The sequence below is a fragment of the Nelumbo lutea genome, chromosome 5 (genome assembly GCF_056320005.1).
Source record: "Nelumbo lutea isolate HS-2025 chromosome 5, American lotus-T2T, whole genome shotgun sequence".
Lineage (NCBI taxonomy): Eukaryota > Viridiplantae > Streptophyta > Magnoliopsida > Proteales > Nelumbonaceae > Nelumbo > Nelumbo lutea.
In genome coordinates, this window is record NC_142688.1 from 80303791 (window position 1) to 80324837 (window position 21047).

Genomic DNA, 21047 nt, shown 5'->3' on the forward strand with positions numbered 1-21047 from the left:
CCCCTTTAATTAACTAAATAAATAGCCCAGTTCGAAATGGGCTTTAGGCCCATTAAGCTTATGTGCTCACTCAACCTTCCTAACTGCTGCCCAGTTGGGCTTCCTTGTATGGCGTGGGACCCAAGCATTGATCTACACATCAGCCACATGGGTTCGGCCCAGCCTTTGTTACAAGGCCTGGTCGAATACACTGTTAAAGACAGTGCAACCCCTGAAACCCATCAAATGGGCTCTATGGGCCCAACACTTAACCTAAGTGGTCCCTGGGCCAAGCCACCTTGTAACACCCAGGGACTATGGGCAGATGCAAGATTTGCCCATCAGGTATTATCCTCAATGGTCTTACACTTAACCTCTTAGCCCTTAATGATCATACACTGCCCGACAAGAGAGGACCTCTCCCTCGGCTGCAAGGAACAGTGTTGCACTCTCCACTTATATGGATCCCGGGAATTAAAACCTTTTTGCAAACATTTTAGAAACCATAATATATATACTTTTATATCTCATATAAAATATACTTTGCAAAACAAACCTCAACGGTTGAAATCGGCTGCCGACAGTCTTGGTTTCCAACAGTGAGAGCGCATCCCAGATCATTACCTTTGTCCAACAAAGGGGCTGATCCTGTCACTATGATCACCCACTCAGATCCGACACCTAGTGTAGTATCATAATCGAGTCTAGGGGTCGGGTGTAACTTTCCAGTTTTGCCCATCAATCTCCAAGGTCCAGGGCAATACTGGAAATCTGGTCCAGTTCAAAGATTCAATTAATCCCACACTGTATGTGCCTGGGGTCTCACCCCGGTAGCTGAGACAAGCCACCTCAACCGATTTGATGGCACCACAATGTCAGCCTTGTCAGGATAGGTCTCCCCAGACCAACCCACTGGCTGTGAACTTTCTAAACTAACACGAGTCTCAATAAGTGTCCAGTTTAAGGGTATTACACAGAAACATACCCAGGGAACATGAATCAAATATGCACTTTTATTCATTTACAATAAACTCATAAAGTACATCAATTTTGATTGAAGCTAAGGGCATAAAAAACTGTCTAACAGCTCCCAGTTGCACTTAGGTCCAATCAGGTACTAGCCGGAGTCCCATGCTTTCCACGTGTTTCTCAAACACTTTCTGTGATAGTGGCTTTGTCAATGGGTTGGCCTGAAATATGCTTACTACACTCACTGCCTGAGCTATGTCAGGACGAGTGCACAGCATGGCATACATGATACTCCCCACGGCAGAGGCATAGGGAACATCTTTCATGCCATCAATCTCCTCAGAAGTCTTGGGAGACATCTTCTTGGAGAGAGTGACTCCGTGCCTGAAAGGAACATTTCCTTTCTTGGAGTTTTCCATGCTATATACCTTGACTATTTTGTCAATGTAAATAGATTGGGATAATCCTATTATCCGCTTCGATCTATCTCTATAGAATCGAAGACCCAGTATATAGGAGGCTTCGCCAAGATCTTTCATGGAGAATTGTTGTGATAACCATACTTCACCGTTGTTAACATACCTACATCATTCCCAATGAGTAGAATGTCATCTACATACAGAACCAAGAAGGTAACCTTATCTCCACTGTACTTCCTGTAGACACAGGGTTCATCCGGATTCTGCTCGAAGTCAAACGATTTGACGGCAGAGTCAAACTTCTAGAAGCTTGCTTAAGTCCATAAATGGATCTATTAAGTTTACGTACCATGTTTTCCTGACCTGCAGCAATGAAGCCTTGCGGCTGCTGCATATAGATATCTTCAGTAAGATCTCCATTCAGGAATGCAGTTTTGACATCCATTTGCCAAATCTCATAATCATGGTATGCTGCTACAGCTAGCAGGATCCTAATGGATTTAAGCATGGCCACAGGCGAAAAGGTTTCCTCATAATCGATGCCCTCTTTCTGAGTGTACCCTTTCGCCAGCAGACGAGCCTTGAAGGTCTCAACCTTACCATCGGGGCCCTTCTTCCTCTTGTAAATCCATTTGCAACCGATTGCTTTTACCCCGGAGGGCGGATCTACTAGAGTCCAGACTCCATTGGTCTCCATTGAGTCCATCTCTGCTCTCATGGCCTCCACCCACTTCTGGGAATCTATGTCCAACATAGCTTCCGTGTAAGTCACGGGATCCTCCTCACTAGTCAAGGTTTCCACCATGTAACTATCCTGGTCATAACCATAACGAACTGGTGGCCTGGATACCCGAGTGGATCTTCTAGGTTGGTCACTACCTGGAATTTGTGGGACATCTCCCACTGCTCCTGAGCTCTCCTCATCAAGAACAACTTCCTGACGATGGGTGTCTAGGATATAGTCGGTTTCTAAGAATTGCGCATTACGACTACAGAACACTTTCTGCTCACTTGGGTCATAGAATAGGTAACCTACGGAGAGCCTTTTGGGTAGCCTACAAATAGGCAACGGCTGGTCTTGGATTCCAACTTGTCTACACGTTCTTTTAACGTGTGCTGGACAACCCAAAATCTTCAAGTGTCTGACACTTGGTTTCTTTCCGGTCCAAAGTTCATATGGAGTATTCGGAACCGATTTGGTTGGAACCCGATTCAGCACATAACTCGCAGTCTCTAATGCGTAACACCAAAAGGATGTGGGTAACTCTGAGTGTATGAGAAGTGACCGGACCATATCCAATAAGGTCTTATTCCTCCTCTCCGAAACATCGTTAAGTTGTGGTGTAGCAGGAAGAGCTAATTGTGATACTATCCCATTGTCCTTTAAGTAGTCCCTGAATTCGCCAGAGAGATACTCGCCACCTCGATCTGATCGAAGGGCCTTAATTTCTCTCCTTAACTGTTTCTCGACCTCTTGTCTGAACTCTTTGAACTTTTCAAAAGATTCAGACTTGTGTCTCATTAGGTACACGTAACCGTATCGTGAAAAATCATCTATGAAGGTGATGAAATACACGTGTTGATTTCGTGTCCTAACACTCAGGGGTATTAGGTCAAGTGTGCCCGTACATCTTTCAGGCTTACCGTTAAATGGCCGTTTCGTCATCTTGCCTTGTAGGCAAGGCTCACAAGTGGGAAGATCTTCTACAGTTAGAAAATCCAAAGGACCATCCTTTACCAACCTTGTGATTCGGTCAACACCGATGTGGCCAAGTCGATAATGCCACAGACACGCGGGATTCACTGTACCACGAGCTCTCTTCTTAGGAATTTTAGCCGACGTAGTTTCGGTTATGTTACCTTCTAGAGAAGGATGTAGAACATAGAGACCGTTCTCCAGTTCCCCGTATGCGATGAATCTGTTGTTTCTTTTAATAGTAATCGTATTACTAAAGAAGACAGAATAACCATCTGCACACAGTTTTGAGATAGAAATCAAAATTCTCCTTAAATTTTGCACATAAAGACAGTCTTTCAGTACAATTGTTCCTTCTCTAAAAATTAATTCCATGGTTCCTATGAACGCGGCTGCAACAGTTGTAGTAGTCCCCAAGAAGAGTGTGATTTCTCCTTCACTCAGCCTTCTGCTTACCTTGAACCCCTGCAGTGAGTTACAAGCATGAGTTGAAGCCCCGGAGTCAATACACCAGGATGCAGAAGCTACCAACAAATTGGTTTCTATAACACAAGTTTCGAAGTTACCTTTCTTGGATTCCAGGTAGGCAGGACAGTTCCTTTTCCAATGGCCGGTCTTCTTGCAGAAGTGATAGACATCCGATGCTTTGTCTTTCTTCTGCTTCTTGCTCTTAGTGGCCTTCTTCTGAGGCTTCTTTGCCTTCCTCTTTCTCTTGCCTGTCTTGCCAGCTTCAACAAGCATGGCTACAGGCTCATCCTTTCTAATCAGTTCTTCAGCTCTTTGCAACATATTGCTGAGCTCTTGTAAGCTGACATTCAGCGTGTTCATGTTATAGTTCATGATGAACGGATTAAAGGAAGGAGGCAAAGAGTTAAGGATAGTATCTATCTGGGTTGCAAGGTCCAGCCCGGATCCAAGAGCCTCCAGTTCGTTGATGTATCCCATCATCCGAAGACAATAGTCGTGAACTTGTTGACCCTTGGACATTTGTGTGGTCATGAACTGTTTCAAGACCTTTTGTCGAGTAGAACGATTCTTCTCTTCATACATTGTCCTGAGACTGTCCAATATGTCTTTGGCAAGTTCGATCTGATCGAACTGCTCTGTATCGGGTTGTCTAAGGAGGCAATGATGTAACACCGGGCAAGGGAGTTTTTCTCCTCCCATTCTTGATAGTCTCTCCTTCGGGCCTCAGAAGCCCTATCACCCGGATGCTCCGGGGCAGGATTCTTTGCCACTTTGTCCAGCTTTTCAGAAGTTAGGACCAGCATAAGGTTCCTATACCAGTCAGCATAGTTTGGGCCCTTCAACTTGTTGTCATCAAGCAGTTTTGCAAAAGATTTGTTTGCCATTTTCTGATAAAAGAGCAAACATCAGTCCACAACCTAATTTGATTCATGTTCATTTCATAGATATGGATTTTACTCTACGATCCATTTCCATTTATTCGTCTCTGAGATTTCCCTCCTCTCTCAGTGACGGAGACTACAGGTTGTCTCTGGAAATGTGGGAAATCACATAGGGTGCATGGAGCCAACTGTTTCAGCTGCATAACCCCACCACCTTTCTGTGAAGGATCACATCCACTCATCATATGAGTTTTCCCTTTGGCCTCTGTCAGAGAAGGTTCAAAGCCGTTTTCAAGTAAACCTTTCTGTCCAGTGAGGGCTTACCCATCATATTCGTGAACGCCAAGGTACCGTGAGAGAGTTCCCATTTTCTGGTGAAGCCCCTCCCACATCGGTCTATGACGCCCCTATCATCTTATGAAACACTCAGACAAGCCCAACAGCAAATGGATAGCCCATTTTCTGGTGCGTTTCCTCATTACTGAAGGACCCATCCTCATGCTAATGATGGAAGGTCTTTAGAGAGTTCATCATATGAATCTCCCTATCACATGCACTCATATTAGCTGGAGGGAACAAAATTACTCCCTAGTTTGATTTAGGTCAAACCAAAGTGGCTCCCACTGACTTTCACAAAGCCAGATTTCAGTGGGCCTTGAATCAGCTAGGGTTCCGCACGTAACCTCTTGATGAGGTGTGGGGCCCACCACTGAGGGAAGTCATCCAATGACCAAAAGGGACACCATGGCAATGATGTGCATTCAGCCATGGTGTGCGCAAGAGCCACTGTCGAATGAGCATGAGCCAAGTACTTATGGCCCTTGTACGCAGCACATCACACATCCATACATCACATGCAGGGATAAATTGATCCAATCAATTAATTATCTGTAAGGCCCGTTGGAAGCCCGTTAAAATTCCATAATATTAACCATTAATATTATCTAGGTATATGGTCTGAATTAGGGTTACCCAGTTCGGCCCATATAGCTTATCCTTTAAAAAGGGCTTTTGCAGTTTTAACTATTTAAAACTAGGCCTTTACAGGCTGGGCCGAATTAACCATTTAATTAAATATCAGTCCTTAGGCCCATTAGTGGGAAATTAGGGCTGACTTTCAGCCTTGATTAAACCCTAGAATTGGTCCAAACTGTTTTGAACCAATCTTAGTTCGAATGGGTCTAGGGTTTGATTTTTAATTAAATCCTTAATTCAAGAAAATAATCTAAAACTAAATACTGATAAAAGGAAAAACAAGAATCAGTCAAACAGGGCTTTTCGCACAATCATTCCTGCAAAACAGAGGTTAGATCACAGAATGCAGTTTCACAAACTGCAAATCGCAGATAACATTTCTCTCATCTGCGAAATCTCCTTCTCTGCGAAATCTCCTTTTCTGCGCCGCCAACTTCGATCCAAAATAAAATAATTAGAAATCCTATTTCTATTAATAATTACATAAGATCGAATACCTATACATTGAGTCTAGAAAATAAAAAAAATATTTACAGACCCAAAATAAATCAAGAACTGCAAAATCGCAGGTTCCCTGCGCAAACCAAGAATTCGATCTCCTCTTGTACGAACAGCCCATAAATCAAGAAAATTATAAAGAACAATTCTAAATAATAATCAGATTTATTTAAAATTAATTTCAGATTATTTGCCCATCTGTTTTGGGAACAAATTTCCCAAAAACCAAATCTGCGCAAATTGGGTAGAATGCCTTCTCCCTGATTGCGCAGGTTCAAATCTGAAACAGAATGGTTCAAGATTTGAACCTGGGCTCTGATACCACTGAAGGGATGAGAGATCCATCACATGGACGCCCAAAGATTGTGGAATAAGGGGCGAATTTCAAAAATTTTTCCTCTCCCTTCAACTGGGAATCACATTCCCTATTTAGAAAATCATATTTTCAAGGATAAATCTTGAACCTTAAACTGAACCAGATCTGAACCAAAAGGAATGGGAGAGAATAATACCTGATACGGAGAAGTAATATCTCCCAACGAAGGTGTTCACACCCAAGGAAGGATCCAAAGACTGCTCCCACTGAATATGGCGCAGTGCAGGATGGAGCAGAATCAGCAGTGTTCTTCCCCAAGAACTCTGTCCTTTGCAAGAAATAGTAGAATGGAACGTGAGCACAGCTTCCTTTTCAATCCTTTCTCAAAGAACTGATGTCAAGATCCAATCTTGACTTCTCCCACAGCTGGAGATCGAACTGGCAAACAGGGCGACAAGAGCAGGGAGGCGGCAAGAGAGTATTCGCAGGCTGCAGAATTCTCTCTTCTTGATTTCAGCACTAAAGAGGATTTGATGTGTTTCTTGTTCTCTCTCAAGGCTGCCGCCCCCTCCTTCTTTTGTTAACTTAAAAGATCAGCTCCTAATCCCATTAGGAGGTGCTTATCCAAATCATATTTGGATCAGCCTTCTCTTCTAGTGATAAGGATAAACCCTTATCTTATCTGCAGATTAGATTATCTTTATCCTAATCCCATTAGGAGGTTTCTAGATCTTAATCACATTCAGATCTAGACTCTCTGAGTGGATAGGATTAAGACCCTATCCTATCTACTAATCCATCTCAGAATTCGCCCCTTTAATTAACTAAATAAATAGCCCAGTTCGAAATGGGCTTCAGCTCCATCAAGCTTATGTGCTCACTTAACCTTCCTAACTGCTGCCCAGTTGGGCTTCCTTGTATGGCGTGGGACCCAAGCATTGATCTACACATCAGCCACATGGGTTCGGCCCAGCCTTTGTTACAAGGCCTGGTCAAATACACAGTTAAAGACAGTGCACCTCCTGAAACCCATTGAATGGGCTCTATGGGTCCAACACTTACCCTAAGTGGTCCCTGGGCCAAGCCACCTTGTAACACCCAGGGACTGTGGGCAGATGCAAGATTTGCCCATCAGGTATTATCCTCAATGGTCTTACACTTAACCTCTCAGCCCTTAATGATCATACACTGCCCGACAAGAGAGGACCTCTCCCTCGGCTGCAAGGAACAGTGTTGCACTCTCCACTTATATGGATCCCTGGAATTAAAACCTTTTTGCAAACATTTTAGAAACCATAATATATTTACTTTTATATCTCATATAAAATATACTTTGCAAAACAAATCGGCTGCCGACAGTCTTGGTTTCCAACAGTGAGAGCGCATCCCCGATCATTACCTTTGTCCAACAAAGGGGCTGATCCTGTCACTATGATCACCCACTCAGATGAATTCTTGGATTGTCCCAACATACCCAGGTTTTGACCCCCGCTAAGGATCTCACTGATTGGTACATCAAAGACACCCCGATCCGACACCTAGTGCAGTATCATATTCGAGTCTAGGGGTCGGGTGTAACTTTCCAGTTTTGCCCATCAATCTCCAAGGTCCAGGGCAATACTGAAAATCTGGTCCAGTTCAAAGATTCAATTAATCCCACACTGTATGTGCTTAGGGTCTCTCCCCGGTAGCTGAGACAAGCCACCTCAACCGACTTGATGGCACCACAGTGTCAGCCTTGTCAGGATAGGTCTCCCCAGACCAACCCACTGGCTGTGAACTTTCTAAACTAACACGAGTCTCAATAAGTGTCCAGTTTAGAGAACTAGGTCTGCCTAGGCATGACCACCCAGTCCAAAAGGATCTGGAGCAAGAAAACCCTAATCCAAGTCATAAACCCTAGAGAAACGAGAACAACCAGCCATTCTCTCTATGATTTACTAAGAGTCCTCCCGTGCTAGTGATTTCCAAAAGACAGCTAAAATTTGCTCAGAAAACACTGAGCACCAACTAGAAGATAGAGAGAGGTTTTGGGCCGAGTTGGATTCCCTACTTGAGTTGGAGGACATCCCGTGGTGTTTAGTTGGAGACTTCAATGTCACCAGGTTCAGTTTGAAACATTCCAATGGTAGAGTCCCAACCAGAAGTATGAGGAATTTCTCTAACTTTATTGCTAGACACAATTTGTGTGATCTCCCCCTTACTAATGGACTCTTCACCTGATCAAATATGCAAGAAAATGCCATAAGTTGCAGACTTGATAGATTTCTGACCTCTCAGGATTGGTTGGAGAGATTACCCAACCTTTGTCAAGAACTTAGTCCAAGATGTACTTCAGATCACTGGCCTATATTGCTGAACACCGAAAGAATCATCAAAAGAAAGACCCCATTCAGATTGGAAAAATTCTGGCTATATCACAAAGAGTTCAGTAAAAATGGTTGCAGCATGGTGGGAAGACTACAAAGTAGAAGGGTGGGCTGGCTTCAGGCTATTACAGAAATTAAAAGCTTTGAAGAAAAACCTTAAAGCTTGAGGGAGAGAAGAATTTAAAGCTGTTGAAGAAAAGAAGAAAAGAATCCTTACGGAATTAGAGGAATTGGATGGTAGAGAGCAAAATGGGACCCTTAATGCCTTAAACGGAAATAGAAGAGCAGATTTAAGAAAGGAATGGGAACAGCTAGTTAGAAGGGAAGAAACTTACGGGAGGCAAAGATCAAGAGTGAGATGGTTGAAAGGAGGAGACAATAACTCCAAATTTTTTCACACTTATGCTTCAGGAAGGAGTAGGAAGAACTTTATCTCTAAGCTGAATCTGAATCAGAGGGAAGTGGAGAATCCCGAGAAAATTTTGGAAGCTTTCCTTTCTTTTTTCAAAATCCTCTACTCCAAGGATAGTAAAAACCAGTTTACATTGAACAAATGGGAAGGCACAACCCTATCAGCTGAAAAGAAGGATTGGTTGGAAAGATGCTTCGATGAGGAAGAAGTTAAAAAGATTGTCTTCAGCATGGATGGAGATAGGGCTCCAGGGCCAGATGGTTTCCCTATTCTTTTCTTCCAAAAGTATTGGGAAATAGTAAAGTCAGATCTTATGGATTTTTTCAGGGATTTTCACTCTTCTGCCTTCGTTAACAAAGGTCTAAACTCAACCTTTCTTTGCCTCATCCTAAAGAAAGGGGGAGTCTTGGAAGTTAAAAGATTTTAGACCTAAAAGTCTGATAGGGAGCATCTATAAACTTTTGGCAAAGGTTCTGGCCAACAAACTTAAAGAAGTCCTTGAAGATCTAATTTCCCCAAATCAATTTGCTTTTGTAAAAGGAAGACAAATTGTGGACAGCATTCTAATTGCAAATGAGTGCGTGGAAGACAGAAAATCTTCTGGGATCCCGGGGGTCCTTGTGAAACTAGATCTGGAAAAAGGCGTACGATAAAGTGGATTGGGACTGTATTCTTGATTGCTTAAGGCTTAGAGGCTTTGGTAGAAAATGGATCAGGTGGATTAAAGGTTGTATTGGTTCTCCTTGGTTTTCAGTATTGATAAACGGTGAAGCGAAAGGTTATTTCAAGGCTAGTGGGGGTCTAAGACAAAGTTGCCCTCTTTCCCCCTTTCTATTCACTTTGGTGATGGATGTATTTAACTATCTTTTTGATAAGTCCATTCTTCTTAACTTGGTTAGAGGATTTGAAGTGGGCAGGGACAAGATTCACATCTCACACTTACAGTTTGCCGATGATATAATCTTGTTCTTGGATGCCTCCATAACCAACATCACAAACACTAAATTGGTAATCGAATGTTTCGAGCTTATCACTGGTTTGAGGGTTAATTTTTGCCAAAGTTGTATTGTAGCCCTTAACTAAGTGGAAGTGGAACTTCTAGATAATTCTAAATCTTTGTTGAGTTGCAAAGAGGAGAATCTCCCTATTTCCTATCTTGGGGTGCCTCTTGGAGGGAATCCAAAATCCCTCAACTTCTGGAGATCAGTGGTGGAGAAATGTGAGAAGAAACTATCGACTTGGAAAAAGTGTTATCTCTCAAAAGGGGGTAGGCTTACTCTCTTGAAGGCCTCCTTAACAAATTTGTCAGTCTACTTCCTTTCAGTCTTCCAGATTCTAACCAAAGTTAGAAATCAGTTTTAAAAGCTTCAAAGGAACTTTCTTTGGGAAGGTGGTGGGGAAAAGAGAAGCCATTTAGTCAGTTGGAAACAAGTATGCAAGCCTAAAGAGGAAGGAGGTTTAGGAATTGGACACTTAAAAGAGAAAAATTCTTCTCTTTTAGGCAAATGGCTTTGGAGGTTTCCAAAAGAACCCAATGCTCTTTGGACAGCTGTCATCTCAAGCAAATACGGATTAAATGCAAACAGGTGGGATAGCAATCTCCATTTGAACAGGATAAAGTCCACAATTCCTTGGAAAGTTATCATTTCCATTCACACTTCTTTCTTTCCTTTTATAAGGTATAAAGTGGGAAATGGTTTTAAAATAAAATTCTGGAAAGACCTGTGGTGGGGGGGAATCCACCCTGGAAGCCTCTTTCCCTAGGCTTTTTAACCTTACCCTCAGCCAAGAAGCCACTATTTCTTCCTGCCTTTCAAACCAAACTGTCAAGAACTCCTTAAACCTCCATCTCAGAAGACCCCTAAGGGATTCGGAGATTTCTGAATTAATAGACCTAATACAGACCCTCAAAGAAGCCTACATCTCCCCCTCTTATTCTAACACCCGAATCTGGACCCTGCACCCAAATGGCAAATTCTCTTCTAAGTCTATGTTCAGGGCTTTGGTCACTGATGAACAGTATTCCTCCTTTCCTTGTAAGAAAATCTGGTGTAGCCACATTCCTTCAAGAATTTGTTTCTTTGTTTGGGAAGCTTGTCTCCAGAAAGTAAATACTTGTGATCTCCTGCAGAAAAAGCTTTTGGGAAGATGCTCCATCTCTCATGTTTGTATTCTATGCTTCAGCGAAGGTGAATCTGCAGATCACATCTTTCTTCACTGCAAGTTCACCCAAAAGATCTGGTCCCACTTCTTGAAAATGGCAGGCTATAGCTGGGCTTTTCCAAAGCACATTATGGACACATCGCATCAATGGCAAGGAACAGGGTTAAGTAAAAGGGGTAGAGTCTTTTGGCAATCAGTGCTACATGCAGTGTTGTGGGGTGTTTGGGAAGAAAGAAACAATCGCCTCTTTGACAATAAAAGCAGAACCCTGGAGGAATTAATCTCAGATATTACTTACCTTTGCAACCTCTGGACAGTGAGTTGAGATCTGTTCGAAGGAATTTCAGTCAATGATCTTAATAGAGATGTTTATCCTTTTCTGTTTCTCCCCCATCCCCAGCAAACATCCTTTGAGGCACCCTGTCCCCATCAGTGAAGAAGTGATGACCCTTAACTTCAACGGTAGTGCCTTAGGTAACCTTGGATTAGCTGGTATTGGAGGTACAGAAAGGGATGAAAGGGGCAATATATGCTGGACTTTTAGCAGTCCAATTGGCTTGGCTGATTCCACAAAGGCTGAAGTGATGGCTGCTCTCACCGGAATCAGGATAATAAAAAATTTGGGAATCCAGAATTTGATCATTGCAGGTGATTCAGCAAATACTATTAAATGATTAAGAGACAAAGAGGGGGGTCCTTGGAGATTGAATCATTATCTGACAGAGGCTTGGGATTCTTTGGACTGTTTAAATGTTAACTTAGTTTGAATTCCTAGGGAACACTATCATACTGCAGATGGCTTAGCTAAATATGGTGTGTATTTGGAGCATTTGTATAGCGACAAGCTTCCTCCTTTGTAACTTGTAGGGATTCTTCCCTGCTTTGTACATCATCTCATGTACCCCCTCTTTATCTTAATGAATTCTGGTTAAAGTTTCTCAAAGAAAAGAAAGAGAAACTCTCCAATCTCAAATTGGCCTGTTTTCTCTGATTTTTCTTGACCTTTAGCCACTTCTCCAATAACATTCCTTGTACAAAAATCTTTCTTTTTGTATGAGGTGTGCATGAGCACGAGGCATATGCCTCTAGCACACCTCATGCAAAAATGTGTTTGAAGCATATGCCTTAGAGGCATCAACACCTTTGACATGTGGCTCAAGGCATTTTAGGGTCAAATTCATCAAAATCCGAATACAATCCAATTACTAAAAATGTGCATCCGAATCCAATTCGAAGTCCGATCAGATTTGAAGACCTCGGATCCGAATTCAAATCTTAATGGACTTGGATCGGATTCGGATTTAATCCAGCTCCGCTTTAATTTTTTTAAATATCAAAAAAATAAAAAATTAATTACTTTTCAACTTTTACATATAATAAACTAATGTAAATATAACATATTGAATTTATTATATATATATATATTCATACATAATAAATATATAAATATATTTTTTATAATTTTAAATATAACTATATAAACTTATATATTAAATTTAATAAAAATTATAATATAATTGGATTGGATGAGGTCAAATTAAAATCCGATCTGATTATTAATCAGATGTAAATTGTAACATCGTAATCCAACCCAATTACATAAATACATCATCTGAATCTGAGATAATCGGATTGGATGTCAGATCGGGCCTCGGATTTTTGGGTATCATTGACAGGCCTATCCAGGTATATGTTTCCCTTGCCTAAAACATTGTATACAAATAAGAAAAGGACTCAGACCCAAATAGCACCTATAAGGAAAAGATAAATAAAATAAAATAAACGTAACAGCAGCAAAATAAATTAGTGTTTCTACTATTGCTACAGTAGTCCGAACCAGTAAGGAGAAGAAGAAAGAGAAGGAGAAGAAGAAGATGAAAGAATTGTTGAACCTGATAGCTAAACCCTATCAGTCGACCTCTTAATAGTGATTAGGCTCTAATTAAATGTACAAGGACTAAACTGCCCCTACTTAAGTATGGGACAGAGAACCTCTAATAAGACGGCCACATAAGCTCATAACTTAACCAAGGTGAGTTGACTAATCTACCCTTATTCGGATAACTCTAACACTCCCCCTCAAGCTAGAGAATATATGTCATATAATCCCAGCTTGTTACATAAATAGTTCACTCTCCCTGAGCTTAAGGCTTTTGTAAACAATTCTGCCCACTGATCACCTGAGCCTACATGTTTTGTGCTTATCTCTCCAGTAAGAACCTTCTCCCTCATAAAGTGGCAATCAATCTCTATGTGCTTTGTCTCATGAAAAACAGGGTTGGATGAGATATGGAGCGCAGCTTGATTGTCACAGTACAACTTCATATGTTTATCCATGTGGAACCCGATTTCTTGTAGGAGACTCCTCAACCACACTAATTCACATGTAGTGTGTGCCATGGCTCTGTACTCGGCTTCAGCACTGCTTCTAGCCACAGCCGTCTGCTTTTTACTCTTCCACGTCACAAGATTTCCTCCAAGAAATGTGCAGCAACCTGTAGTAGATCTTCTATCAGACACAGAGCCCGCCCAATCTGCATCCGTGTACCCAACTACTTAAAGTTTTCCTCCTGGTTTATACAATAATCCACGGCCCAGAGCTCCCTTCAGATATCTTACAATTCTAAGGACTGCATCCCAGTGAGATATACAAGGGTTCTGCATAAATTGGCTCACCACATTGACTGCAAAGGAGATGTCTAGTCTCGTGATAGTCAAATAGTTCAGCTTCCCCACTAGTCGTCTATACCTTCCAGGATCATCAAATATTTCCCTTGTATCACTGCTCAACTTAACATTTGGTTCCATAGGAGTCTCAGCCGGTTTTGCACCTAACAGTCCTGTTTCATCCAATAGATAGAGAACATATTTTCTTTGGCACAGGTTTACACCTTGTCTTGATTTAGCAACTTCTATACCCAAGAAATACTTCAATGTCCCAAGGTCTTTTGTTTGAAAATGATTTTGCAAAAAGACCTTTAGTTTGTCAATCCCCAATTTGTCACTGCCAATTATGACAATATTATCCACATAGACCACTAATAAAATCTTTCCAGCTTCTGAGTCGTAGCTGAATACTAAGTGATCAACCTGGCATTGTTTCATTCCAAAATTCTTCACCACTTCACTAAACTTCCCGAACCAAGCACGAGGCGATTGTTTCAACCCATAAATTGCCTTTTTCAGTCTGCACACCTTACCAACCTCCCCCTGAGCAACAAACCCAGGTGGTTGCTCCATATATACCTCCTCTATAAGGTCACCATGAAGGAAGGCATTTTTTATGTCAAGTTGAAATAGGGGCCAATCATACATAACTGCCAGTAGGGGCCAATCATACATAACTGCCAGGGAAATTAACACACGGACAGAGCTAATCTTAGCCACTAGAGAGAAGGTCTCCATATAGTCCACTCCATACAACTGTGAATAACCTTTAGCAACAAGTCTAGCTTTCAGACGTTCCACACTACCATCTGGCAAGTATTTAACAGTATACACCTATTTACAACCCACAACATGCTTACTAGGAGGAAGAGTAGTGAGCTCCCACGTGTGAGTATGCTGAAGAGCAGAGAGTTCCTCCTCCATTGCCTGCCTCCACCCAGGTGAACTAAGAGCCTCTTGGACATTGTTAGGTATGGAAATAGATGACAATAGTGAAACAAATTGGCGATGTGAGGCGGAAAGGCGAGATACTGAAACAAAATTGGAAATGGGATGGAGAGTAGAACTACGTTTACCTTTCCGTAAGGCAATGGGTAGATCAAGTCCCGAGGGTTCAGCAACAGGAGCAACGACAGGATCCGCGGACAAGGTAGAAGCTGGAGGAGGGACTGGTGTCGTTCAACGTGTATACACTTGCCGAATTGGTGGTCGTTCAGTAGGGATCTGCACTAGATGAGGTGACGAGTCAACTCCAACAGGAACACCCGGAATGGGATCACTGACCGGAAGAGGAAGAGGAAGTAAAGGTGGAGACGAAGAAGCTTCAGTTCCTAAGAAGAAGGGAACAGACTCAAAAAAGGTGACATCAGGATAGACATTGCACTTCCGAGTAATGGGATTGTAACACTTGTACCCTTTTTGAGTATGAGAGTAGCCAAGAAAGACACACTTAATGGAGCGTGCATCCAACTTGTCTATTCCAGGACTCAGATTGTGAACAAAGCACACAGCCAAAGATACGAGGTGTTAATGGAAAGGGAGACAATGTGGGGAACAAGATAGAGAAGGGAGACCGACCATGAAGAATAAAGGAAGTTATCCGATTAATGAGGAAGCACGCAGTAAGTACAGCATCACTCCAAAACCGTTTAGGAACACTCATATGATGAAGAATAGACCGAGCCGTTTCAAGGAGATGACGGTTCTTCCATTCAGCCACCCCATTTTGTTGAGGAGTGGATGCACATGAAGTTTGATGAATGATGCCATGCTGTTCTAAATATTATTGAAAGGAAGTAAGAAAATATTCACGACCATTATCTGAACGAAGAACTTTGATTGGAACACCAAACTGTGTACGTATTTCAGCATGGAATTTTTGAAAAATGGAAAATAATTCACTCATTTCTTTCATTAAATAAATCCATGTCATTCTTGAACAATCATCAATAAAAGTGACAAAATACTTGTAACCATTATAAGACTCTATTTTGATCGGGCCCCAAACATCTGAATGAACCAAAGCAAAATGACTCAACGTATGACTTTCAACTCTAGGATTGAAGAAAACACGACGATGTTTCCCAAACTGACACGACTCACACTGTAACACTGACAAATGACTCAAAGACGGAACTAGTATCTTGAGTGCCTTGAGAGAAGGATGTCCCAGTCGACAATGCCACTGTAGAGGAGTGAGTGAAGCCTGAAGTGCAACTGACGATCCACCACCGTCAAGATAATACAATCCACCAACTTCATGCCCCCCACCAATCTTCTTCCCCGTCCTGAGATCCTGAAAAACACAATAGGAAGGGAAAAAAGTAACAGAACAGTTAAGAGTCTTGGTTAATTTACTAACAGACATAAGATTGAATGGAAACTTAGGGACATATATAGAACAGATGATAAAGAAAGAGAAGCCATGTCAACATTGCCAACACCACAGATGGGAGAGGAGGAACCATTGGCAAGGGTAACAGTTTGAGACGTGGAAGTTTCAGAGAGAGAAGAGAACACACCTGGAGTCCCGGTCATGTGATCAGAGGCTCCAGAGTCAATAATCCAAGGAGAGGTTTTAGATGGCAGGCAAGTTATACCTGAGTGGGCAAGAGTAGCAGTAGTGTGCTGTAAAGTGGACTGAAGGAACCGCTCATACTCATCACGCGGTACACTCACCATCTCCCTTCCAGAAATAGATGTAGATGTGGAAGGAGTTAGGTCTGCCTGTTGATTATCACTGACATCAACCCCACCGGCAACTGCATGATTGGCCCATTTAGAGGGAAGGCGGCGATGGAGATCATAACAGAAATTTACCGAATGTCCTTCCCTGTCACAGTGGATTCACTTCCTTGTAGAGCTGCCTTTTTCTTTGCCACAGCCTCTCCCTGAGTCACGACCACCACCACGACCAAATATGGAACCATCACGACCTCCTCGGGAGGCATGTCCTCCCCCTTTCGTACCACGTCCACCTCCTCTAGCTGTCACAAAAGCTTATCTATCAGACTGTGTGGGATTCTCTGTCTGTCCCAAACAAATCCTGCGAAGCCGAGCAAACACTTCCTCAAGTGTAGGAAGGGTAGAGCCCCCCAATATTTGGGCCCTAACTGGTTCATACTCTGATTTCAACCCCACTAAGAACCTTGTGATATCTAGTTGTTCCCTCTGTTGTTGCTGAACCTTAACATCTGGAGTGAGAGGATGATAGACATTGAGTTCATTTCTGAGGTTCTTCATACTGGCATAGTACTCTTCTAGGGTTTTTTTTCCTTGTTGCAGACCAAAGTACTCCTGATAGAGCTGATATACCCTTGTAGTATTATCTTGCCCAGAATACAGCTTCTTGGCATGTTCCCATATGTCCTTAGTTGTGTCTAAGAACATGAAGTTGACACTTATTTTGGGTTCCATATTGTTCCATAGCCATGTCATGATTTGAGCATCCTCCTGTTCCCAATCATCAAACCCTGGAGAGTCAGCCGGTGGTTTATCTTCTTTCACATGCTTCACTTTTCTCTTTGCCTTGAGAAAAACTTCCACCGACTTGGCCCATGGAACATAGTTCTCACCATTCAGTTTAATTGAGGTCATCTGTACACCTAGATAGTCAGAGGAAACCACCACACTAGGTTTCTGATCACTACAGCCATCTCCCATTGCTGCCATGGTACTCTTTCAATGCTGCCTCTAATCCGAATTCCCAATCACCTACTAAGTGCTGCTGTCAAGAGTTTGATGTTCTAGAACCTACAGCAGTCCCTAAACACAATGACAGATACACATGCCTTTGTTCTTTTCCACACAACTACTGATTTCACAAAAAAACACAGACTACACCGACATTAATTCAGCACTTACTAACCACATGCAATCTCTCTTACAACTAAACAGAGTTTGTGCATCACAAGCACCACCACACAGCCATAGCTGTCACACACAATACAGACCAGCTTTAACGCTTTTAAGAGGGCACCACAAGACCAACAAGAACTCAACTAGGAAGCTAGAACTTAGTGCACCTTTTAGTTTCCTTTATCTCTCAAAACTAATTTAGCAAGGTGGGATTCTTATTTTTGTATGGTGTGGGACCCATATTGATCTCTATTCAAATTAAATTAATTATCCCCAAAATTTTTAATGCATGGGACCACGATGGCCGAATTCATTATGTCTCACATAGTAAATTGTCCATCTAACACATTGGACCCAAATTCGGCCCAACAATGTTTAATATAAGTGATTTGGGTTTCAGCCATCCTATCAGCCCAAATCAAATATTTGAACTAAGAAATAACATTTGTAATTAATCTCTTAACCAATAATATCCAAACACTGATAACAGGGAAAGACCTCTTCCCTGACTGCAAGATGTAGTGTTACACCCTCTTCCCATGAGGTTGGACCATACCATGGTATTATCAAGTGAGTCCTATGCAAACAAGAATCTACAATATCATATAATAGCATGGTATGGTTTCAAGAACAGTGGTGAGTAGTTCCAAAATATAATATCTTTTATTTCTTGATTGCCTCTACTTAGCAATACTCTGCTACTTTACATTAGCATTAAGTCGGAAGCTCTGTAAATTGCTAACATGATATTTGTATAGGTTCACCTCATGTTATGTTATTGAACATCTCCACACTTTTAGTGGTGGTGATTTATTATGGATCCCCTGAGAGAAAGGGAGGATGCACTTTTAAGTCAAAGGGAATTTACTTGGTGGTCATCCCCACTTGTATTGTTAAATAGGAACCTACTGGAAAAATATTCTCCCTCTGAAGTAGGGGTTATTATTGAACATCTCCAATTTTAGGTATGGTGACTTAATAAGGGTTCCCTGAGAAAAAGGTGGGGAGGGTCGCTGTTAAACAGGTATATACTAAATAATACCCACCCTGTATTGTTATGTCTCAGTTTTATGACAGACATCTCAGTTTTATGACATAATAATACACAGGTATGGTGTATTTCCTTGTATTGTTATGTCTCAATTTTATAACAATACCCACCCTGTATTGTTATGTCGCTGTTCCCAGGGTAAGGAACCTTGTATTTCCTTCATCCATTTGTCTACCTCATGTATTATCAGTAATCCTTTATTATTCTATTTTTCTCTATTTTCTATTCAACTACTTGTTTTCTACTTCCTGGTATTTGGTAACATAAATATGTAAATGTAAGCTTTTCACATTACGAGAACATGTACGAGAATCTTTTTTCCCACTTATGCTTCTGCAGGGAATTATATTAAAAGAGAATGGCAATATTGGAGATGCAGAGAGGATGTTTATCCAAGTGAGTATATGAATATATTTTCTTCTTTATTTAGTCAATGAATGAGTAAAACTACTACATCAAGTTATGATGGTTTCAGTTCTGTACATTTTATAACATTTCTAATAGGTGCTGTAGATGATCTTCTATGCATGTGACTAAACCATTTCATCTACTTCTCTCATTTTATCACCTGTTGGGGTTATTCCTAGGTTCATTCATATGACTTCATTTTTAACTTTATCCTTTCTAGTTTTGCCACTCATCCATCTAACCTTTGCATTTCTACCCCACCCATTTTTCAGACATGCTATTTATTAACTGCCCAACACTGTACTCCATACAACACAGCTGGCCTTACAACTACTTCATAGAATTTTCCTTTTAGCATGCTCTGATTGAACATCAAATTTTATATATTGAAATTAGGGTAAATTTCTGAAACCTCCCCTGAAGTTTCCGACCGTTGCTGAAACTTCCCCTGAAGTTTGGTAATTGTGATCACCGTCCCTTAACTGTTTGACAGTTGCAAGTAGACCCCCTTTGTTAAAATCCTCTAATAAGAGAGATGAAAATGTTTGAAATACCCCTACAGTTACTGAGGCTGATTTCTACAGAAAAAACAATACAAAATCTATGAACAACAAAAATAAGAGAGTTTAAAGTTGAAGTTTTACCTTTGAGCAATTGGTATGAAGGGCAAATTTGGAAAACAAATCAATTTCAGAAAAGAGATTGGAAGGACTTGGGGTAGTGATTGATATGAAGAGAAAATCTGAAAAATAAACATTTTGGTCAAAAGTAACAACATGGGTATTTTGGATATTTTTCATGCTTCTTGTTAGAGGATTCTAACAGAGGGGGTCTACTTGCAACTGTATCATAAAGTTCAGAGAAGGTGATTGCAATTACCAAACTTCAGGGGAGGTTTTAGCAATTTATCCTTGAAATTAACCAGATATGGAACTGCAGCAGTTATTCATAGTAATACATGCAGGCACAGTTCTTTGCGCCAGAGAAAGCCAAAGCACTTGTTGACCGTTACTCAAGAAAGTGATCACATGTAGAGTACTCTTGACCTCATTTATATGCAACAGAAAAGTCGTTTGCTGTAGAGATGATGGGATTAGTAATTGATGATTCTATCACTCGGTAACCCTGAAGCTGCATTCAGCTCTAGCTATTTTATTGGAATTCCAGCTCATGGTTTTTTCATCATATCTTGTAATATTAATTCCATATTGATTCTTAGTTTTTGTTTGTATAATTATAGGTGGAAAATATGTTTGGTTTAGGTTGACCCATCTGGGTGAGACATTTGTAATCTTCCTGTATAAGGGTATATTTGTCAATCTGTTATATAAACAATAAAAACATTCTTGAGGGTTAGGGATGAGATGATTTTTCTAGTTTTCTTCTCTTTCCTTTCTATTCCCTAAAGAAACTTTTCAATAAAACAAGTTTGAAATGAAGTAATTTTATTTTCAATTTTGTGAGACATTATTGAAAACTTGAACTTCACTCCCAATTTCCAAATTATAGTTTTGTTGTCTAGAAGAAATTCCCATTCATTCTAATTCTTTTGAAAATAGAGCAAAACTCCTTTGGAATGGCTAAATGCACCTGCATACTCTTCTGATCTCCTGGAATCCCAAAAAAAAAGTCAGTTGTCTACTGAAAATGTCATAAGAAATAAAAGTCCAAGTAAATGAAACTAGTTATCCTAGGAAAGTTTAAAATAATAATCAAATGCCATGCTTTGCCAAGGATAACTAGTCAATGAACAAATTTGCTCTGCTATAAGGAAAACTAGGCATCCTTCTAGGGCTTCAAACAGTATCCATTTGGCTGAATTCGAATTTGATTTCAATCTGGTTAAAGGTTATTCAACTGTGAACCATTTATAATTGGATCAAAAATAGAACCACCCTTGTACTATCTGATATAATCC

The 21047-nt window shown here is 41.0% G+C and overlaps 1 protein-coding gene across 5 annotated transcripts in view; it reads left to right on the forward strand.

Annotated features, from left to right (window-relative positions):
• Window positions 1–20492, forward strand: part of LOC148853056 (Tetratricopeptide repeat (TPR)-like superfamily protein) — a 128879-nt gene extending 108387 nt beyond the window's left edge. For 2 of the 5 annotated variants that reach the window (XR_016099545.1, XM_088946350.1), the window contains 2 exons: window positions 19061–19117; window positions 20094–20492. Coding sequence is in view for 3 of the 5 variants with exons in the window: in XM_088946350.1 (XP_088802476.1) it covers window positions 19061–19117; window positions 20094–20153 (117 nt within the window). In the remaining 2 variants the exon portion in view is untranslated. Of the gene's footprint in view, window positions 1–19060; window positions 19118–19401; window positions 19527–20071 lie in introns of all 5 variants that reach the window. The other 3 variants (XR_016099544.1, XM_088946349.1, XM_088946351.1) reach the window with 3 other exon arrangements.
• The last annotated feature ends 555 nt before the right edge of the window (window positions 20493–21047 follow it).